General features: G+C 49.2%; 1 protein-coding gene across 1 annotated transcript; it reads left to right on the top strand.

Annotated features, from left to right (window-relative positions):
* The first annotated feature begins 2,224 nt into the window (after positions 1-2,224).
* KLHL40 (kelch like family member 40) lies at positions 2,225-14,302 on the top strand. Its single transcript, XM_058831208.1, has 6 exons — positions 2,225-3,559; positions 6,987-7,147; positions 8,487-8,594; positions 9,707-9,892; positions 10,938-11,084; positions 12,041-14,302. The coding sequence occupies exons 1-6, from the start codon at positions 2,414-2,416 to the stop codon at positions 12,150-12,152; spliced, it is 1,860 nt and encodes a 619-aa protein (XP_058687191.1). The 5' UTR covers positions 2,225-2,413; the 3' UTR covers positions 12,153-14,302.
* Positions 14,303-15,344: the final 1,042 nt, after the last annotated feature.

Consider the following 15,344-nt stretch of genomic DNA (forward strand, 5'->3'; position numbering starts at 1 on the left):
AGCACTGTGGGAGGAAAATTAACTCTCCCAGGCAAAACCAGGACATTCACCACTCCCACATCCTGGGGGACTATTCCTCACTTGGGGACACATTTAATGACTGTGGGAGGCCACTGCTCATTGGAAATGCCTGGCTGTGGCCCTGTCAGATCTGGGGGACAGCGCACCCAGGCTCTTGGAAAACCAGGGCTGCTTCCCCAAGCCTTGGAGCTGCTCCAGCTGCTGGGCAAAGCCGCTGAAGCCCATGGAGTTCCCAGGACAGGTTTGGGAGGAGCCCAGTGCCCTTTCCCTGGGTGAGCCACCAAGCTGGGAGATGCCAGAGACCCAGCAGGTGCCAGAGCTCCGCTGGGAAGGGCTGGAGCTGCATTTTAGCAGCGGCACCTCGTGGGGTGGGGGATAAGGAAGCAAAACTCGGATGGCAGCACAACGAAAAGGAAAACAACACAGGGCTGAAGGGAGATTAAAGGCAGAGGGCGGGGGAGAAATCCCAGCTGGTGGCACAATAACACAGGATTAAACTTGGGATGGCACAGAGAGAGAGCAGAGAGGGGAGGGTGGGGGTGTCCAGCCCCAGATGTCAGAGAGCAAAGATTCCTGAAGTTCGACCCAGTTCAAAGATCAGATGAGCAGCACAGAGGAGCTTATGATGTGAGCTCTGAAAACAGCTTGTGATTATTTCCCTGCTATATTGGGGCTTCCCAGATGCTGCTGGAACCACACCAGTATAGAAGGGCTTCATACTGGTATAGCTCCCTCCCTCTTCCCACTTCTAGAAATAACCATCATGGCAATTTTTATAAATACACCCGTGCCAGGGTAAGGGGTTATGTGGCTTTAAATACGCCAAGAATAATGGCTAATATTTTTTCATAGACTTAATTAAATCGTTAATTAAATCTATACCATCGCTGAGTGTCAGACAGCCCAGAGGGTCCACAATAAGAGATAAAACAGATTCATGCACAAGTTTTACTACGGGTATTAATAATTATAGCTACTCTGCTCACCCATGTCTGTCAAAACTAATTTGCTTCTTTGTGAGCTCTATGGGAATAGCTAGACCTGGACTGACCATTTAAGGGCCCAGGGGACCTCTTAGACATCCATGGGTAGGCAAGCAGGACACAAGAGCTGCAGGAGAGCTCAGCCACTCTGGAGCATCAGCTCCAGGCCAGGCAGGCTGTCCTGCTGTGGCTCTAGACTTTGTCATGGGGGTGATGAACCAGAAGGTCTGAGCAGGAGACGGTCACAGTGTCAAAGTGCTTGTGTTTAGATGTCTTAATCTGTGAGTTGAAGCCCACCATTGCATTTCCTTTACTTCTGTTCTGCCTCAGACACTCTGTCTGCCACCAGGATCTGGAAAGGATGGATTTATTGCTGCCAAGGTGCTCAGAGACTGTGCCACTGGGGCCCATTTTCATGTATGACAGAGTCACAGCATCAGTGAGGCAGGAAAAGAGCTCTGGGCTTGACTCCAGCCTATGATTGAACCAGACCGTGGCCCTGAGTGCCATGTCCAGCCTTTCACCTCCAGGGATGGTGACTCCACCACCTACTGCATGGAAAAAGCCATCCCTCCCCTACAGTCCCCAAATCTCCTGCTTCAGTGAGGATTTTAAGGGCACTTCCAGCACAGATCTTGTATCCCATACAGGGCTGTAAATAAGCAGCTTTATCTCTGTTTCCCACTCCCTTCCAGACCCCTGAAAAGTGACTCTAGAAGAGAATAAAGGATAAACCTGTGCAGAAAAGCAGCCCTGGGTGGGATCTGGCTGGAGCTGGGGATGCCACTGAGCCCACACAGGGCCCTCCCTTAGCGCATCTTTCCAGCTTTGACTTCATGGTCTATTTTCAGCACAGCTAAAGGTCCAGCACTTTCAGAGCAGCCCATTTAGCACCATCAGGAGGAAGTCCCAGCATTGCCACCCATGACCCATAAGGCAGATTGGGCTGTTAGATTCACCCAGAGGCCACTTCCCAAGCCCATGGGTCGCACGCGTCCCCCGTGGTGTCACAGCAGCGAAACCTCCCGCTCCCCCCGCGGTGACTCATGAGCTGACAGACCCTTCCTGAATCACTGAGGCTGGAATTGCAGCTGTTCCCCTGGCCCCCTCCCTTCCTCCTTGTCCAATGTGTCATATTAAAGGGTGATCGGCTTACACATGCTGCAGTATGGATTCCTTAAGCTCTGCAGCGCTGTGTCTATATATAAAGCCCCGAGCTGGAAACTGAAGTGCACAGACAGCTGGGAGAGTAGCGAGCGCTTCGCATTCCCGGTGTGCCGGCGGTCTGGAAGCCCACGAGGCTGTGAGCTCTGCTTTGAGCAAGTTTCTTTACTCAGGTGTAGCTACAGCCACCACTATTTACCCATAAAAGAGAGATTGGGGCAAAGGACGAGCGGTTACTCATCACCATGGGTTTGCCTCTTGATCAAGTGGAAGAATTGCGGCTCTACCAGCAAACTCTTCTCCAGGACGGACTCAAAGACATGTTGGACCACAATAAGTTTCTGGACTGTGTCTTAAAAGTCAAAGGGAAGGAGTTTCCCTGCCATCGGCTGGTGCTGGCAGCCTGCAGCCCCTATTTCCGGGCCATGTTCCTCTCAGACATGGAAGAGAGCAAGAAGAGGGAGATCAGCTTGGAAGATGTGGATCCAGATGTCATGGGCAAGATCCTCCATTACATCTACACCTCCGAGCTGGAGATCACCGAGCAGAACGTGCAGGACATCTTCTCCGTGGCCAACATGTTCCAGATCCCTTCCATCTTCACCGTGTGCGTGTCCTTCCTGCAGAAGCGGCTCTGCCTCAGCAACTGCCTGGCCATCTTCCGGCTGGGATTGATGCTGGATTGCGCCCGGCTGGCCGTGGCTGCCCGGGATTTCATCTGTGACCGCTTCGCGCTGGTCTCCCGGGACGAGGAGTTCTACCAGCTCTCCCCTGACGAGCTGATTGCCATCATCTCCAGCGACTCCCTCAACATCGAGAAGGAGGAGAGCGTCTTTGAGGTGGTGATGAAGTGGGTGGGGACCAAGGACCGTGAGAGCCGGCAGAAGGCCTTGCCCGTCATCTTCGAAAGCATCCGCTTCCGCCTCATGCCCAACGACTACATCAGGGACCACGTGGAGAAGCACGCCATGGTCAAGTCCAGCCCGGAGCTGCTCAAGAAGCTGCAGATGGTGAAGGATGCCCAGAAAGGCAAATTCACTGTGGTGAAGAAGAAGAAAGTGAAGAAGAACAGTGAAAATCAAGCAAAGGAGAATGTTGTCAATGGAGCAGTGGATGAAGGGGAAGATGCAGAGGAGGATGCTCTCCCTGGGATCCTGAATGACACCATGCGCTTTGGGATGTTCCTCCAGGACCTCATTTTCATGGTGAGCGACAGTGGAGCAGTGGCCTATGACCCCAATGCCAACGAGTGCTATTTTGCCTCCCTGTCTACTCAAATCCCAAAGAACCACATCAGCCTGGTGACCAAAGAGAATCAGATCTTCATTGTTGGAGGACTGTACTACAACGAGGACAACAAAGAGGATCCCATGAGCTCCTACTTCCTACAGGTACTACCTTTATCTTTGTTTCTTTGGCCACTTGGGAGCATCACCAAGCTTTAGCTTCCATGCAAAGCCCATATTTGTTGTCATGTGAAAGTTGTAAATGAGGGAGAATGATCTGGGTTGCTTTCCTGGAGATTCTTCTCCCTTTATTTTTAAGGCAGATGCCACTGAGGGGTGGTTGTGGTAGTTGAGGAAGAATGTTTGAAGGAGTAGGAAATAGGAATGAGCCTTCCTGAGCCAAATCCTGAAGAGAGGATTGTTTACAACAGTGAGTTTGGCCCAGCCCTGGCTGCCATAGGGTTCACAAACTTGGAGGTTTGTGGTGTCAGACCCAGGTTCTGCTTTGCATCTTCTGTCTCCCCTGGTTATGAACCCCAGGAAAACCCAAAGGTGACGCGGCCAGGTGCCAAAAAAAGGAGCAGCAGCAGCTGCAGCCACAGAGCAAACACCCCAAGGACACAGGGCATGTCCCTGCCTCCCAGCATGTGCCCCATCCCTCATGCTGGTCCTGCCCATGGAGGTGGGTTTGGTCCAGCTCAGAGTCTCTGCCATTTCCATCCTGTGAGGGGAAACCACCATGAGGAGTCTTTGGGGATACTCCTCAGGGAAAGTGGCTGTTCTAACTCAGCAGTGACGAAGCTGTGACTGGATTGAGTTGTGCAGGCAATCTGAGCCCCAGCCTGGGCTGCAGCCCAGATTTCTTTCCCTGTAGACAGCAAAGGCAAGGCGCCTACCCTTCCTGCTGACCCCGAGGAATCCAGTAAATCCTCTGTTCTTCCTCCCATACCCAGAAATCCCTTCTTTGTTCCTCTCCATGGCTCAAATCTTCTGGGAAGAAACAATAACATGTCCCAGGCTCACATCTTCTGGGGAAAACAATAACATCTCCAGGCAGAAAGGATAAAATGAGGGTGGTTGCCAAGCTTAGAGCCCGGATCTCTCCCTTGACTCCTGGCTCTCATCAATAGGGCTGCAGATCATGCAGGGACCATGCTTGTCCTCACCTGGAAAGGGGCAGGGGGTTGTGCAGACCTGGTGAAGTCCAGGGAATGAGTAGCCAAGAGGAAGAAACCCCAGCCCTATAAAGCAGGAGGGAGTGGGAAAGCTGAGGAGGTGCTGGGGGTGTCCTGTTTGAGATACAGCCTTTCACACTGGGCAGTCCATGATGACAGAGGTGTGGCACACCCCATCAGTTTCCTGTGAAGAGCAGGCTGATGCATTCAGCCCAAACCTGTGCCTAAAGATCAATCTTCCCAGCAGAAGTGGAGCAGGGCCCAGAGAGGCCACAGAACCTTCAGACAATCATAGAATGGCCTGGGTTGAGAAGGACCTGAAAGATCACCTGGTTCCAATCCCCTCCTGTGAGCAGAGACACCTTCCACTAGGCCAGGTTGCTCAGAACTCCATCCAACTTGGCCTTGAATACTTCCAGGGGTGGGGCAACATCCTTGGAAACATTTAATATTTGACTGCATAGAGCCCTGGGAAACTGCTCTAACTCCAAATCTGTGCCCCTCTGAACATGTGGGTTGGATGAAAAACCTTTGGTGGTCCTTCCTCCCAAAGTACTCTGTGGTTCTAAGCTGCAAACAGCAAGATTTCTCTGTTCAGCTCCCAGTTTGCCACTGACTCAGTGGCAAATGCCTCGAGCATCGTGGGGCCAGTTTTAACTCTTCCCCACAAGAAGGGTCACTTCACACATCACCATGTCATTTGTGCTTGGGAGAATCAGACAAATCCTGGGATTGGAGAGTGTAATCAGTTTTCAAATGTTTAATTTATTACGTCAGTGTCATTATGTAGCTCACAGTTGCTGTATGAGCAAGAGAGGTTTTGAGCCCTTTTTTCCAGCTCAAACCACAAATTCAGACATCCAGCTCTATGGCAAGCTCTATGCCACAGCTCCCTACACCTTCTGATTTTTTCTATCCTCCCAAATTTCACATTCCTCCTGCTGAAGCCAGGGGCATTAGGTCAGGGATAACTTAAATTTAAGGGCAGGCACCAAAATATAAAAATGCTGATAAATCCCAGGAGCCTTGCCGATTTTGGCAGGAGCAAAATGATTCCATTGACATTTCAGATGGAAAAGGGTATCCTTTCTTTGTCGCTTGCAAGATTTATCACTCAAAAACAATGCTGAATCCATCAAGAGGCAGGAACTATCCTGATGACTGAACTGCTCAGGGTTGCACTATAAATAACACATGTGTGGACCACAGCCTACAAAGAGACAAAAACCACAGGCACGCAGCTGAGGCCGAGTCTTTGGAGCCAACCCATCAGGCTGAAGCTCCTTGGCCTGAGCCCATGGCAGACAATGCTCCAGGCAGTGCTGTGTCACAGCTTCATCCTGCAGTCCCACAAAATTGGCTGCAGGACATCCCTCCCTCCTCTATCAAGCTACATTAAATCTTTTCCCCAGTTCCCATTAAGCCATAATTCTCATGGTCTTCAGTCTAAGAATTTTTCCTGTTTTTTTTTTTTTTTTTTCTCCTGGTGGGAGATGAGGCAATGCCTTGATCTACAGATGTCCAAGGATTTGGTGATCTGATCCATCAGCTTGCTCATCTGTCAGATGGAACTGGCAGAGTTTGTTTGTGTAGCCAGCATTGCTGGCAGCACCCTGATAGCTGGCAGGGATGGAAATGCCAGGATGAAGTATTGTGAGGTGTGCTATGCCTGAAAAGGTTCAGGAAAATTTCTGGGATTGAAATGCTTCCATTCCTCCAATCCCAGGAACAATCCATTATAAATCCAGCAAGGGAGCCTTTCACCCAAAGATGATCAAGGTTGCTTCAGTTCCAAGTTAGAAAAGTAGACTCAGGAGTGAACTTGTCACTTTACACCTCCCTGAAAGGAGGCTGTAGCCAGCTGGGGGTTGGCCTCTTCTCCCAGGCAGCCAGTGACAGGATGAGAGGACAAGGCCTCAGGCTGCACCGAGGGAGGTTCAGGTTGGACATCATGGAGAATTTTTTTACCAAAAGGATGATCAGGCATTGAGGGCTGCCCAGGGAAGTGGTGGAGTCACCATCCCTGGAGGTGATGTGCTGATGTGGCACTCAGTGCCATGGAATTGACAAGGAGGTGACTAGTCAAAGGATGGACCCCATGATCTCAGAGGTATTTTCCAACTTTAATGTGAATCTCTGAAGTCCAGGCTTTGATGAATGGAGCAGAACGTGTTGCTGCAGACCCGCCTCTGCTCTTATGCCTTGTCATATTTTGTTTTTCACAAAATACATGACTTGGGTTTGCTCTCAGACCTCCCATCCTGCTGCAGGTGACAAAGGCACAGCCACAGGAACATTGCAGAGCGTGCTGCTGGGGTGACCAAGCTGCACGTGGGAACAGATTTGTCCTCCACCTCTGGACCCTGACTTTTGCTAAACAAATGGGCACACACTAATGACCATATGTTCCCTTCCAGTACGACCATCTGGACGCAGACTGGCTGGGGATGCCCCCCCTGCCCTCCCCTCGCTGCCTCTTCGGCCTGGGGGAGGCAGAAAACTCAATTTTTGTGGTTGGAGGGAAGGAACTGAAGGAGGGAGAGAAGACCTTGGATTCAGTCCTGTGCTACGATCGGCTGTGAGTGCTCAGTGCCAGTGTGGGGTGGGAGGAGGCTGAGGAGAAGGTGGAGCAGCTGCTGTCAAACTGACTCCAGCTCTCCAGGGGTCAAAAGGTTTGGGAGAAGGGCTTGAACTCTGCATGTGGATGCTGGGACTGTCTCGAGCTGTGCCCTGGGGCTCTGAGCTGTCTCGCTCCAGCTGCTCCCTTTATTGAGCCTCCTGGAGAGGGAAGCCTTTATGGGGGTATTTTGTTATCTGGGACTGATATTAGTAGGTGTTCATGTGAAACATGTGCAGAGGTGTTTTTCCTTCTGCTAAATCTTCTGCTCTTTCCCATTGATTAAAGGTTCAGTGACATTCACTGTGGTCTCACCGAAAGAGGTTTGAACAGAAAAGCTTGTTTTTAAAAAAGTCAGATGTGTCACAGAATAGCTCATCCTGATTGTTATCAGGCTTAATATCCAATTCTTTTTGGACAATGGGCTCTGACCCATGCTAGCTCATGAGCTTTATTAAAAGGCACCATCCCGTTCTCCTCTCAGGAGACAGAAACTTCCAAAGCCTGCTGCTCTCTGTCCCAAAGAGAACAGAGCAGCAGGCATCAACAAGCCTTTGCTTGGTCTATGTTTAGATGTGTGTGTTTCCAAGTCTGTTTTATAGGCAGAGATTTGAAACCAGTTCCATTCCCACAGAGCAGGGCATTTCTCTGCCCCTGCAGACTCTGGGAAAGAATTTTTCTGCCCCTGCTAAGTGCTCGGGGGTGGCTGGAGTATCAATTTGAATCTTGTAGAGATGTGATCAGTGCTACTTTATCCCTGGTTTTATTTGGTTGATATTATTCTGACTGACAGTGACTGATCATGAGCCAGCTGTGTGCCCAGGTGGCCAAGAAGGCCAGTGGCATCCTGGATCAGAATCAGCAGGACCAGGGAAATGTTTCTTCCTTTGTGCTGGGCACTGTAAGGCTGCACCTCAAATCCTGTGTCCAGTTTTGGGCCCCTCATGACAACAAGGACATTGAGGGGCAGGAGTGAGCCCTGAGAAGGGAACAGAGCTGAGGAAGGGTCTGGAGGGGCTCAGTTTGGAGAAAAGGAGGTTCAAGGGGTCATTATTGCTCCCTATACCTACCTGAAGACCTCAAGAAAATAATGGGTATCAGCATAAATATTCTGCTGATTTTACTGTCACCCTTTCTTAGGATCAGCACATTTACTGTCTGAGCCTGTCTCATTGCAGACCTTGTGTTTCTGAAATAGAGGCCAAGCCTGTGCTCCCCTCTAGGACTGGGAAGTGCCATCCCCCCAGGTGTCACCCAGCAGGCTACAAATCCTTTTTCTTCTCATCTTTCTCTGACCCAGGTCCTTCAAGTGGGGTGAGGCCGATCCCCTTCCCTACGCAGTCTATGGCCACGCAGTGGTATCACACAAGGATCTTGTCTACGTCATCGGGGGCAAAGGAAGTGACAAGTAAGTCAAAAAGCAAGAGAAAATCAAGGAGGCAATGTCCCAAACCGGTGGGAGAGCAGAGTTGGTACCTCCTCAGCCTGGTTTAAGGAGGGCTGGATGGGATGGGAGATGTGGATCCTGTCCCCCTTAGCTCCCCTTTGTGCCTGCAGCCCTTTCCAAAACCTTCGGAGGCCAGCAGAGACATCAGGAAGATGGCAGTGTCCTTAGAGGAGAGAGAAGGTATTGCCCCATCCCTGGAGGCAGGCTGGAGGGGGCTTTAAGGGAAACTGGTCTAGTGGAAGGTGGCCCTGCCCATGGGGGTTGGAGTGAGATGTCTTTGAAGTTCCTTCCGAATCAAACCATTCTGTGATCCCCTTTGCCTACAAAAAAATAAATGTCACACAGATTGGGAAAGGCATTGAAGAGCAAGAAGCCGCTTCACTTTTAGGGTCTCCTGTCTTGGACTTGTGGAGCAGAGGGGTCACCATAGTCAAATCCAGACATGTATTTGCAACAGGAGGGAAAACCCTCATCCACCCTGACCCCATCCTGCCCTCCTGCAGGAGACGAGCTCGGCAGGAAAAGCCTCTCTCAGGAGCATCACCGTGGCTGCCTTGCAGGGCACAAATGTGACTGACTGCAGAGCAAAGTTTCCAAACTCCAGCAAGGACTGGTCCTGTTTGGGAAGGATTTTGGTCTGAAATTGTGAATGTGCATAAAATTCACACCTCACACTGCCCATCTGGTGATAGGAACATCACTGAGGATATTTTGCAGCATTGTAGTGGATCAGGAGCAATAAAACAAAGCCTTGATGGCTGTGAGAGGTCCTAAGAGGCTGTTGGCTGCCTGGACCTGTATGCAGGTGTGTGAGCACCAAGCTGAGCTCTCAGGATTCCTGTCCAAAGTGGGCACAGCAGGAGGGGATGTGTTACACATGGTGCCTCCAGGCATGGACATCCTTGGATGCACACCCAACAAAGGGGGTGTTCCTCCACTCATGCCGACGTGAAGGAGCAAAATCCTCCCTAGACACCCCACCTTCTTCCCAGCAGACACCCCCAAACCCCTGCAGTGCAAAACTACCCCTTGGCAGGCGGTTGAGGCTCCTTTTCCTTCTCATTTTTCTCCAGGAAGTGCCTGAAGAAGATGTGTGTCTACAACCCAGCCAAGTTTGAGTGGAAGGAATTGGCTCCCATGAAAACCGCCCGCTCCTTGTTCGGAGCCACCGTGCACAAGGACAAAATCTACGTGGCAGCTGGTGTGACCGACTCTGGTTTGACCAGCTCGGTGGAGGTCTACGACATTGCCACCAACAAGTATGTCCTGAGTTGTGGTTACACAAGGAGTAGGTGCAGGTGTACACTCAGCAACTTCCAGCCATTCTGGAGTTTGTTTGTGACTCCTGATGTCAGTTCCTCCAGTTTATATGCCCATGGCAGAGGAGTTGGAACTGGGTTATCTTTAAGGTCCCTTCCAGCCCAGTCATTCTAGGATTCTATGGTTCTTCAGAGAGCTGGGAATGACCAAAGTCACTGTGGTTGGATCATCTCAGGCTCATCCTCAAAGTGGTTTCACCCACTGTGCCATCCTTGGGTTCCCTGGCAGCTTCACCCAACACAATAAACCCTCTGAGTTCGGGTGGCTCTTGCAGCTGCAGCTCCAGAACTGGGACATACTGGTCCATGTACTCAAAGTGATGCCTTAAGTTTTAGCTTTCATATTTTCCAGATTCTGTACTGCATTAGCATGTAACTCTGAACTTCATATAAAGTGTGAGCAAGTTCCCTTCACAGCTCAGTCAGACACAACAATCCTTTTCCAGCCCCAGAACCAAGGACACTATTGCAGCTTTGGGCCCAAAAAGTGCAAACAGCTGCAAACTGAGGAGAGCAGTCTGGGAGGATGGGACTTCATAGCTTGTAAGATGCTGTAATTGGACAATTAACCCCAAAATGTAAATGGACCAAAACTATAAAAGGGTGAAAATTCATGTCTCAGAGTCCATTTTAGGTCCATCTTAAGTCCATCCTGGATCCATCTTGGGTAGAGCCATGACTGGGCTTTTGTACTGCCCAAGGTGCATCCCCTGAAGACCTTTAAAATAAATACCTACTTTATTCCTTTAATGCTGTCTAGCCTCTGCTCTAGGTACTCTCTTTAGGCATCAAAAATAAAACAAAGTTGAACAATGATGATGGGAACAGTTTCCCTAAAATCAGCCAGGGTATGGTCCCATCCCACCTAGACCTGCACAACTGGATCTGTCACTAGTGAGCTCAGTTGTTGAATCCTGATTTGAGGCCATCCTCACCGTGGGGGTGGCCAGGATGCTCTGACTTGTCCCCTCTCTCTTTGTGGCAGGTGGGACACCTTCACTGAGTTCCCTCAGGAGCGCAGCTCTGCCAGCCTGGTCAGCCTGTCTGGGGTGCTCTACCTGCTCGGGGGCTTCGCCACGGTGGAGACGGAGTCGGGAGAGCTGGTGCCAACGGAGCTGAACGATGTTTGGAGGTGACAACCTTCCCCAGGGCTGTCCAAGGGAGCATGGGAGGGATGTTAGTAATGAAATAGATAATTTCTGTCTTTTTTTTATGCCGTCAGTGTGAGATGGGGGTTGTCACTCCAGCACAAGGATGCAGGCTCAGCACAGGGTGTCTGGGAAGTTTGCCCTGTGCTATGCTGCAGGGCACATTGGTGCTTCAGTGATCTCTCCCAGCCTCACACAGCAACAGACCAGGGAAAACTTGCTCCTTTAGCTCTGTTGTGCACTGACATTTTGCCTGGAGCTGGTTCCAGCCTCCCCTTTGGTGTGGAGCAGCATCTGTGTGATGCTTCCTCTCCCTGGGAACAGCCAGTGCTCAGGCTGGGAAGCAGATAGTCTGGGCTGGGAAGCAGATAGTCTGGGCTGGGAAGCAGATAGTCTGGGCTGGGAAGCAGATAGTCTGGGCTGGGAAGCAGATAGTCTGGGCTGGGAAGCAGATAGTCTGGGCTGGGAAGCAGATAGTCTGGGCTGGGAAGCAGATAGTCTGGGCTGGGAAGCAGATAGTCTGGGCTGGGAAGCAAATAGTCTGGGCTGGGAAGCAGATAGTCTTACATGCAAGAGGAGTGGGCAGAAAGCATTTAGTGACAGCTGCTAATGCAGCGTTGGCTACTCCTGTCCCTCACATCGGTGCTCTGGCACCCTCAGCAGGATCCTCTTGTCCTTCACTGTGGATGTTCCACCTTGGTGCCATCAGCCCAATTCTCAGAAGGAAAATATCCCCACCCCTGCAAGACCACGTGCTGATATCCACATCCCCCAAACCAGAGCACGCCAGGGCTGAAAGTCCCCACACAGATTCTTGTGACCAAATAACTCCTGTGGGATGTCACACCACGCACCAGGGCTCCCACCACTACAGAGAGCAGCGTTGGAGAGGGAAAGGAGATATTTCCTCACCATTAAATGTCTGCCTGCCTCTCCCCAGGTATGATGAGGAGCAGAAGAAGTGGGAAGGGGTCCTTCGGGAGATCCAGTACGCCTCCGGTGCCACGTTCCTTCCCGTGCGCCTCAATGTTCTGCGCCTAACGAAGATGTAGTCAGGCGTGATTGCTCTTCTTTCCACGGGGTGCTGGGGCAAGGAGGGATGGGGGAGATGCTTATCAGGGATATGGCATCTGGACTCTGCCCAGGACATTGCATCTGTGATTGGTTCTTTTTTGGATAAGTGGGGAAGAGGGGAGAGTATCTGGAAAACCACTGGGAACTTGAAGGTGCTCACAAGGTAATTACAGAGGGGATCTGTAAGGAGCTGGGCAAGGCTGAGAAGCACAGAAAAATTAGTTATTCCTGTCTCAGGAGACAGGACAAATAGATCATACATTTTTTGACTTCTTTCTCCATGTTTTCCCCCATCTTTTCAACTGCTTTGGACCTCTCCAACAAGCAGCAGATACAGAAAGTGGGGGCTAAGATGACATTCCCCAGGGAAAGATATCTAAAAAGCATTTCCCAGCCTAAGGTGTCTGTCAGCAGAGTGTTCCTTGGAGAGGAGAAGGAAGGGTTAAAGTCAAGTGGTACAGGAGAGACCTGGTAGAATTGGATGAGTTCCTGAGTGACGAGTGTTGTTGGGATGAGACAGTTAAAGGAAAAGATCACGTGAGCTGCAGAAGCACTTTGGAAGTTGGAATTAAAAGCAAATAATCTTAGTTCTTCACCTCCACCTTGGCTTTGGAGTGATGAGAGACTGGGAGCTGTCTCAGGAAGGGAGGAGTCATGGAAGTTTTAGGGTGGGAAAGGGGGAAGAGATGGACAGGGGATGCCATGTGTGGTCATCTCCAGCCTTTTGGGCTCCTCATCCTCAATCACAGATCACAATGTCCTCACCTATGGATGGACAAATTCTGTTTTTAGGGAAAGGTTTTATATTTTTGCTGTTTCTCTTATTTTTAATGTTCAGACTTTTTTTTTTTTTTTAAGAGTATTTTACTTTGCTAAGGCCTCAGATGTGTTTGTCTCAAAGAGAATTTCTGACTGAAGAAAAATGCATATTTATTTTAAAGTTGTCAATAATGAAGTCTTGATAGAGACACAACTGTACTGGCAGCAGAAAAAAAGATCTGTTAGAGCAAAAATCTCCTGATGCCCACACCATCTGACCAGTGCTTTACTTAAAAATAAACGTGACTATTCCAAAAGAAATCCCTTGTGTTTGCACATTGAGAGAGCTGAAACTGATCCTTCACAGCAATCAAAGACAAGGACTGAGCACAAGTTGTGATGGACACATGCAGCAAAACAACCCCATGGAGAGCCCCATCTTTTCTTGTTATTTTCCCCCATTTGAGAGCTGAAATTTTAGGATCTGTGTCCTTCCAGCTCTTCCCCATGGATACCACAACTAGGAGTTTACCCAGGACTAGAAGGAAGAAGGGTGCCTACACTGACAGGGAAACAGCCTCAGGTTGTGCCAGGGGAGGTTTAGATTGGATATTAGAATGAGCTTTTTCACAGAAAGGATTGTAAAGCACTGGAAGAGGTAGTGATGGACTCCCCATCCCTGGAAATGTTCAAAAAACATGTGGATGTGACACTTAGGAATATGGTTTAGTGATGAACATGGTGGTGGTGCTGGGTTGGTGGCTGGACACAAGATTCAAGGTCTTTTTCAACGTTAGCAATTCTATGATTCTGTGATGTCTTAGCACCATTAACAGGGGTGATAATCAATAAAAATTTCAAAAATTGTTTTCTCACAAAATCTCTCAAAATCTCGCAAAATAATTGCCTCAAAATGGTATGAAAATTCTGGTATCACAAATCATACCTGGGTGATTCATCTAGATCAAAATGCAGTTGTGGAGAAACTAAAACATGTTTGGAAGGAAAAAGAATTCAAGGGAACCAGAGCCTTGTCCTGGTTTCATTTGAAGGATTTAGGAAGTTAGAGGATAAGCTCCTTAAAGGACAATCACATCAGAACGGTAATGAAATATTTCAGAAGAAAAAGAAATCCAAGGTGACTGGCTGTCACTAAGTAGCTTAAAAAAAAAAAAAAAAAAAAAAGGGAAAAAAAATCATTGAAATAATCATAGGTGTGAAAAATGCATGGAAAAGAAATAAACACCTTCTGCCTAGCTCTGCAGAAATTCATGTAGACAATTCCCAAGCTAATTAAAGATGAATCTTCCAAATAGCTTCTGTCAGAAAAAAAAATTTAAAAAAAAGAAAGAAAAAATTAAGGAATTTTTTTTTTTAAAAATAATAATCCCTGCATAGAATAACCATTTTTAAAGTCATTTATTGCAGTGTCAGGATACCACCTCCTGCCTCCAGCAGCACCATCCCTGGAAGATGCACTCAATGCTCTGGTTGACAAGGTGGTGATTGGTCAAAGGTTGACTCAATAACCTTGGAGGTATTTTCCAGCCTTAAATTGTCCTGTGATTCCATGACCTTTGCTTCAGCTCTTCTTGCTGAATGCAAGCTGGAAAGCTGTTGATGATCCTAACAGAGGTTTAAACCCCAACTCACCTCCTGCCACATTTCTTGGCTCTCCTGGAGGAATTTTGAGCTTTTTGAAGCCAGCAGGAGAATGCTGCTGACCTTCCATGAGTTGTTGTGATGTGGTCCCTGATAAAGGGTCAAGGTGTTTAAAATAAACAGGAGTGTGGTGCTCACATGTGGTTCACATCGATTATAAAGCTGTGGAGATGCCAGCACTGGCACAGGGCAGGAAACTATAAAAGGAAAAATAGCTGTTGTAGAACAAGACCCAGAAGAACTTGAAATATCCCACTGCCTGAGCAACGAGAGGCAAATCTCAGCACATGTTGGTCCAAGGAAGGAGGAAAAGTTGGATATAACCAAGTGAAGGTGTGGGCTGGGGATGTTCCTCCACATTTCCAAGAGGCTGTGTCAGTTTAGAGGCCATCACAGGTAAGAAATGCCACCAGGAACATCACTCCTCACTGCTGCCCGGTGTTTTCCTGGCTCAAATGCAACAGCTTCAGTGGCACAGGTCCCCCTACAGATAGTGACAGTGTCAAAGACTACATCCAAAGGCTGAGGGAAAGCTGTCTCTTCTTCCATTATCTTCCCAATATCCATGCTGATATTGTTGGCGAGGTTCCCCCTGCTCCATTTCAAATTAATTAGGGCACTGGGTGCTTTGGGATGTGCTCATTGGTTTCTCCACTGCCAATAGAGGAGATCAGAGAGCCCCTACTCAAGAGTTCACACCGACCTGATGGAGCCAGCAGGACCAGGTGCTCAGTCCTTACCCAAGGGCT

This window comes from Poecile atricapillus, chromosome 2 (assembly GCF_030490865.1).
Source record: "Poecile atricapillus isolate bPoeAtr1 chromosome 2, bPoeAtr1.hap1, whole genome shotgun sequence".
NCBI lineage: Eukaryota > Metazoa > Chordata > Aves > Passeriformes > Paridae > Poecile > Poecile atricapillus.

Bases quoted from the DNA above. Each gene is read 5' to 3' on its own strand.
- KLHL40 (XM_058831208.1), top strand. From the start codon at position 2,414: ATGGGTTTGCCTCTTGATCAAGTGGAAGAATTGCGGCTCTACCAGCAA. The intron at 3,560-6,986 runs GTACTACCTTTA...GTTCCCTTCCAG, and splicing joins TGAGCTCCTACTTCCTACAG to TACGACCATCTGGACGCAGA. The intron at 9,893-10,937 runs GTATGTCCTGAG...TCTTTGTGGCAG, and splicing joins TACGACATTGCCACCAACAA to GTGGGACACCTTCACTGAGT.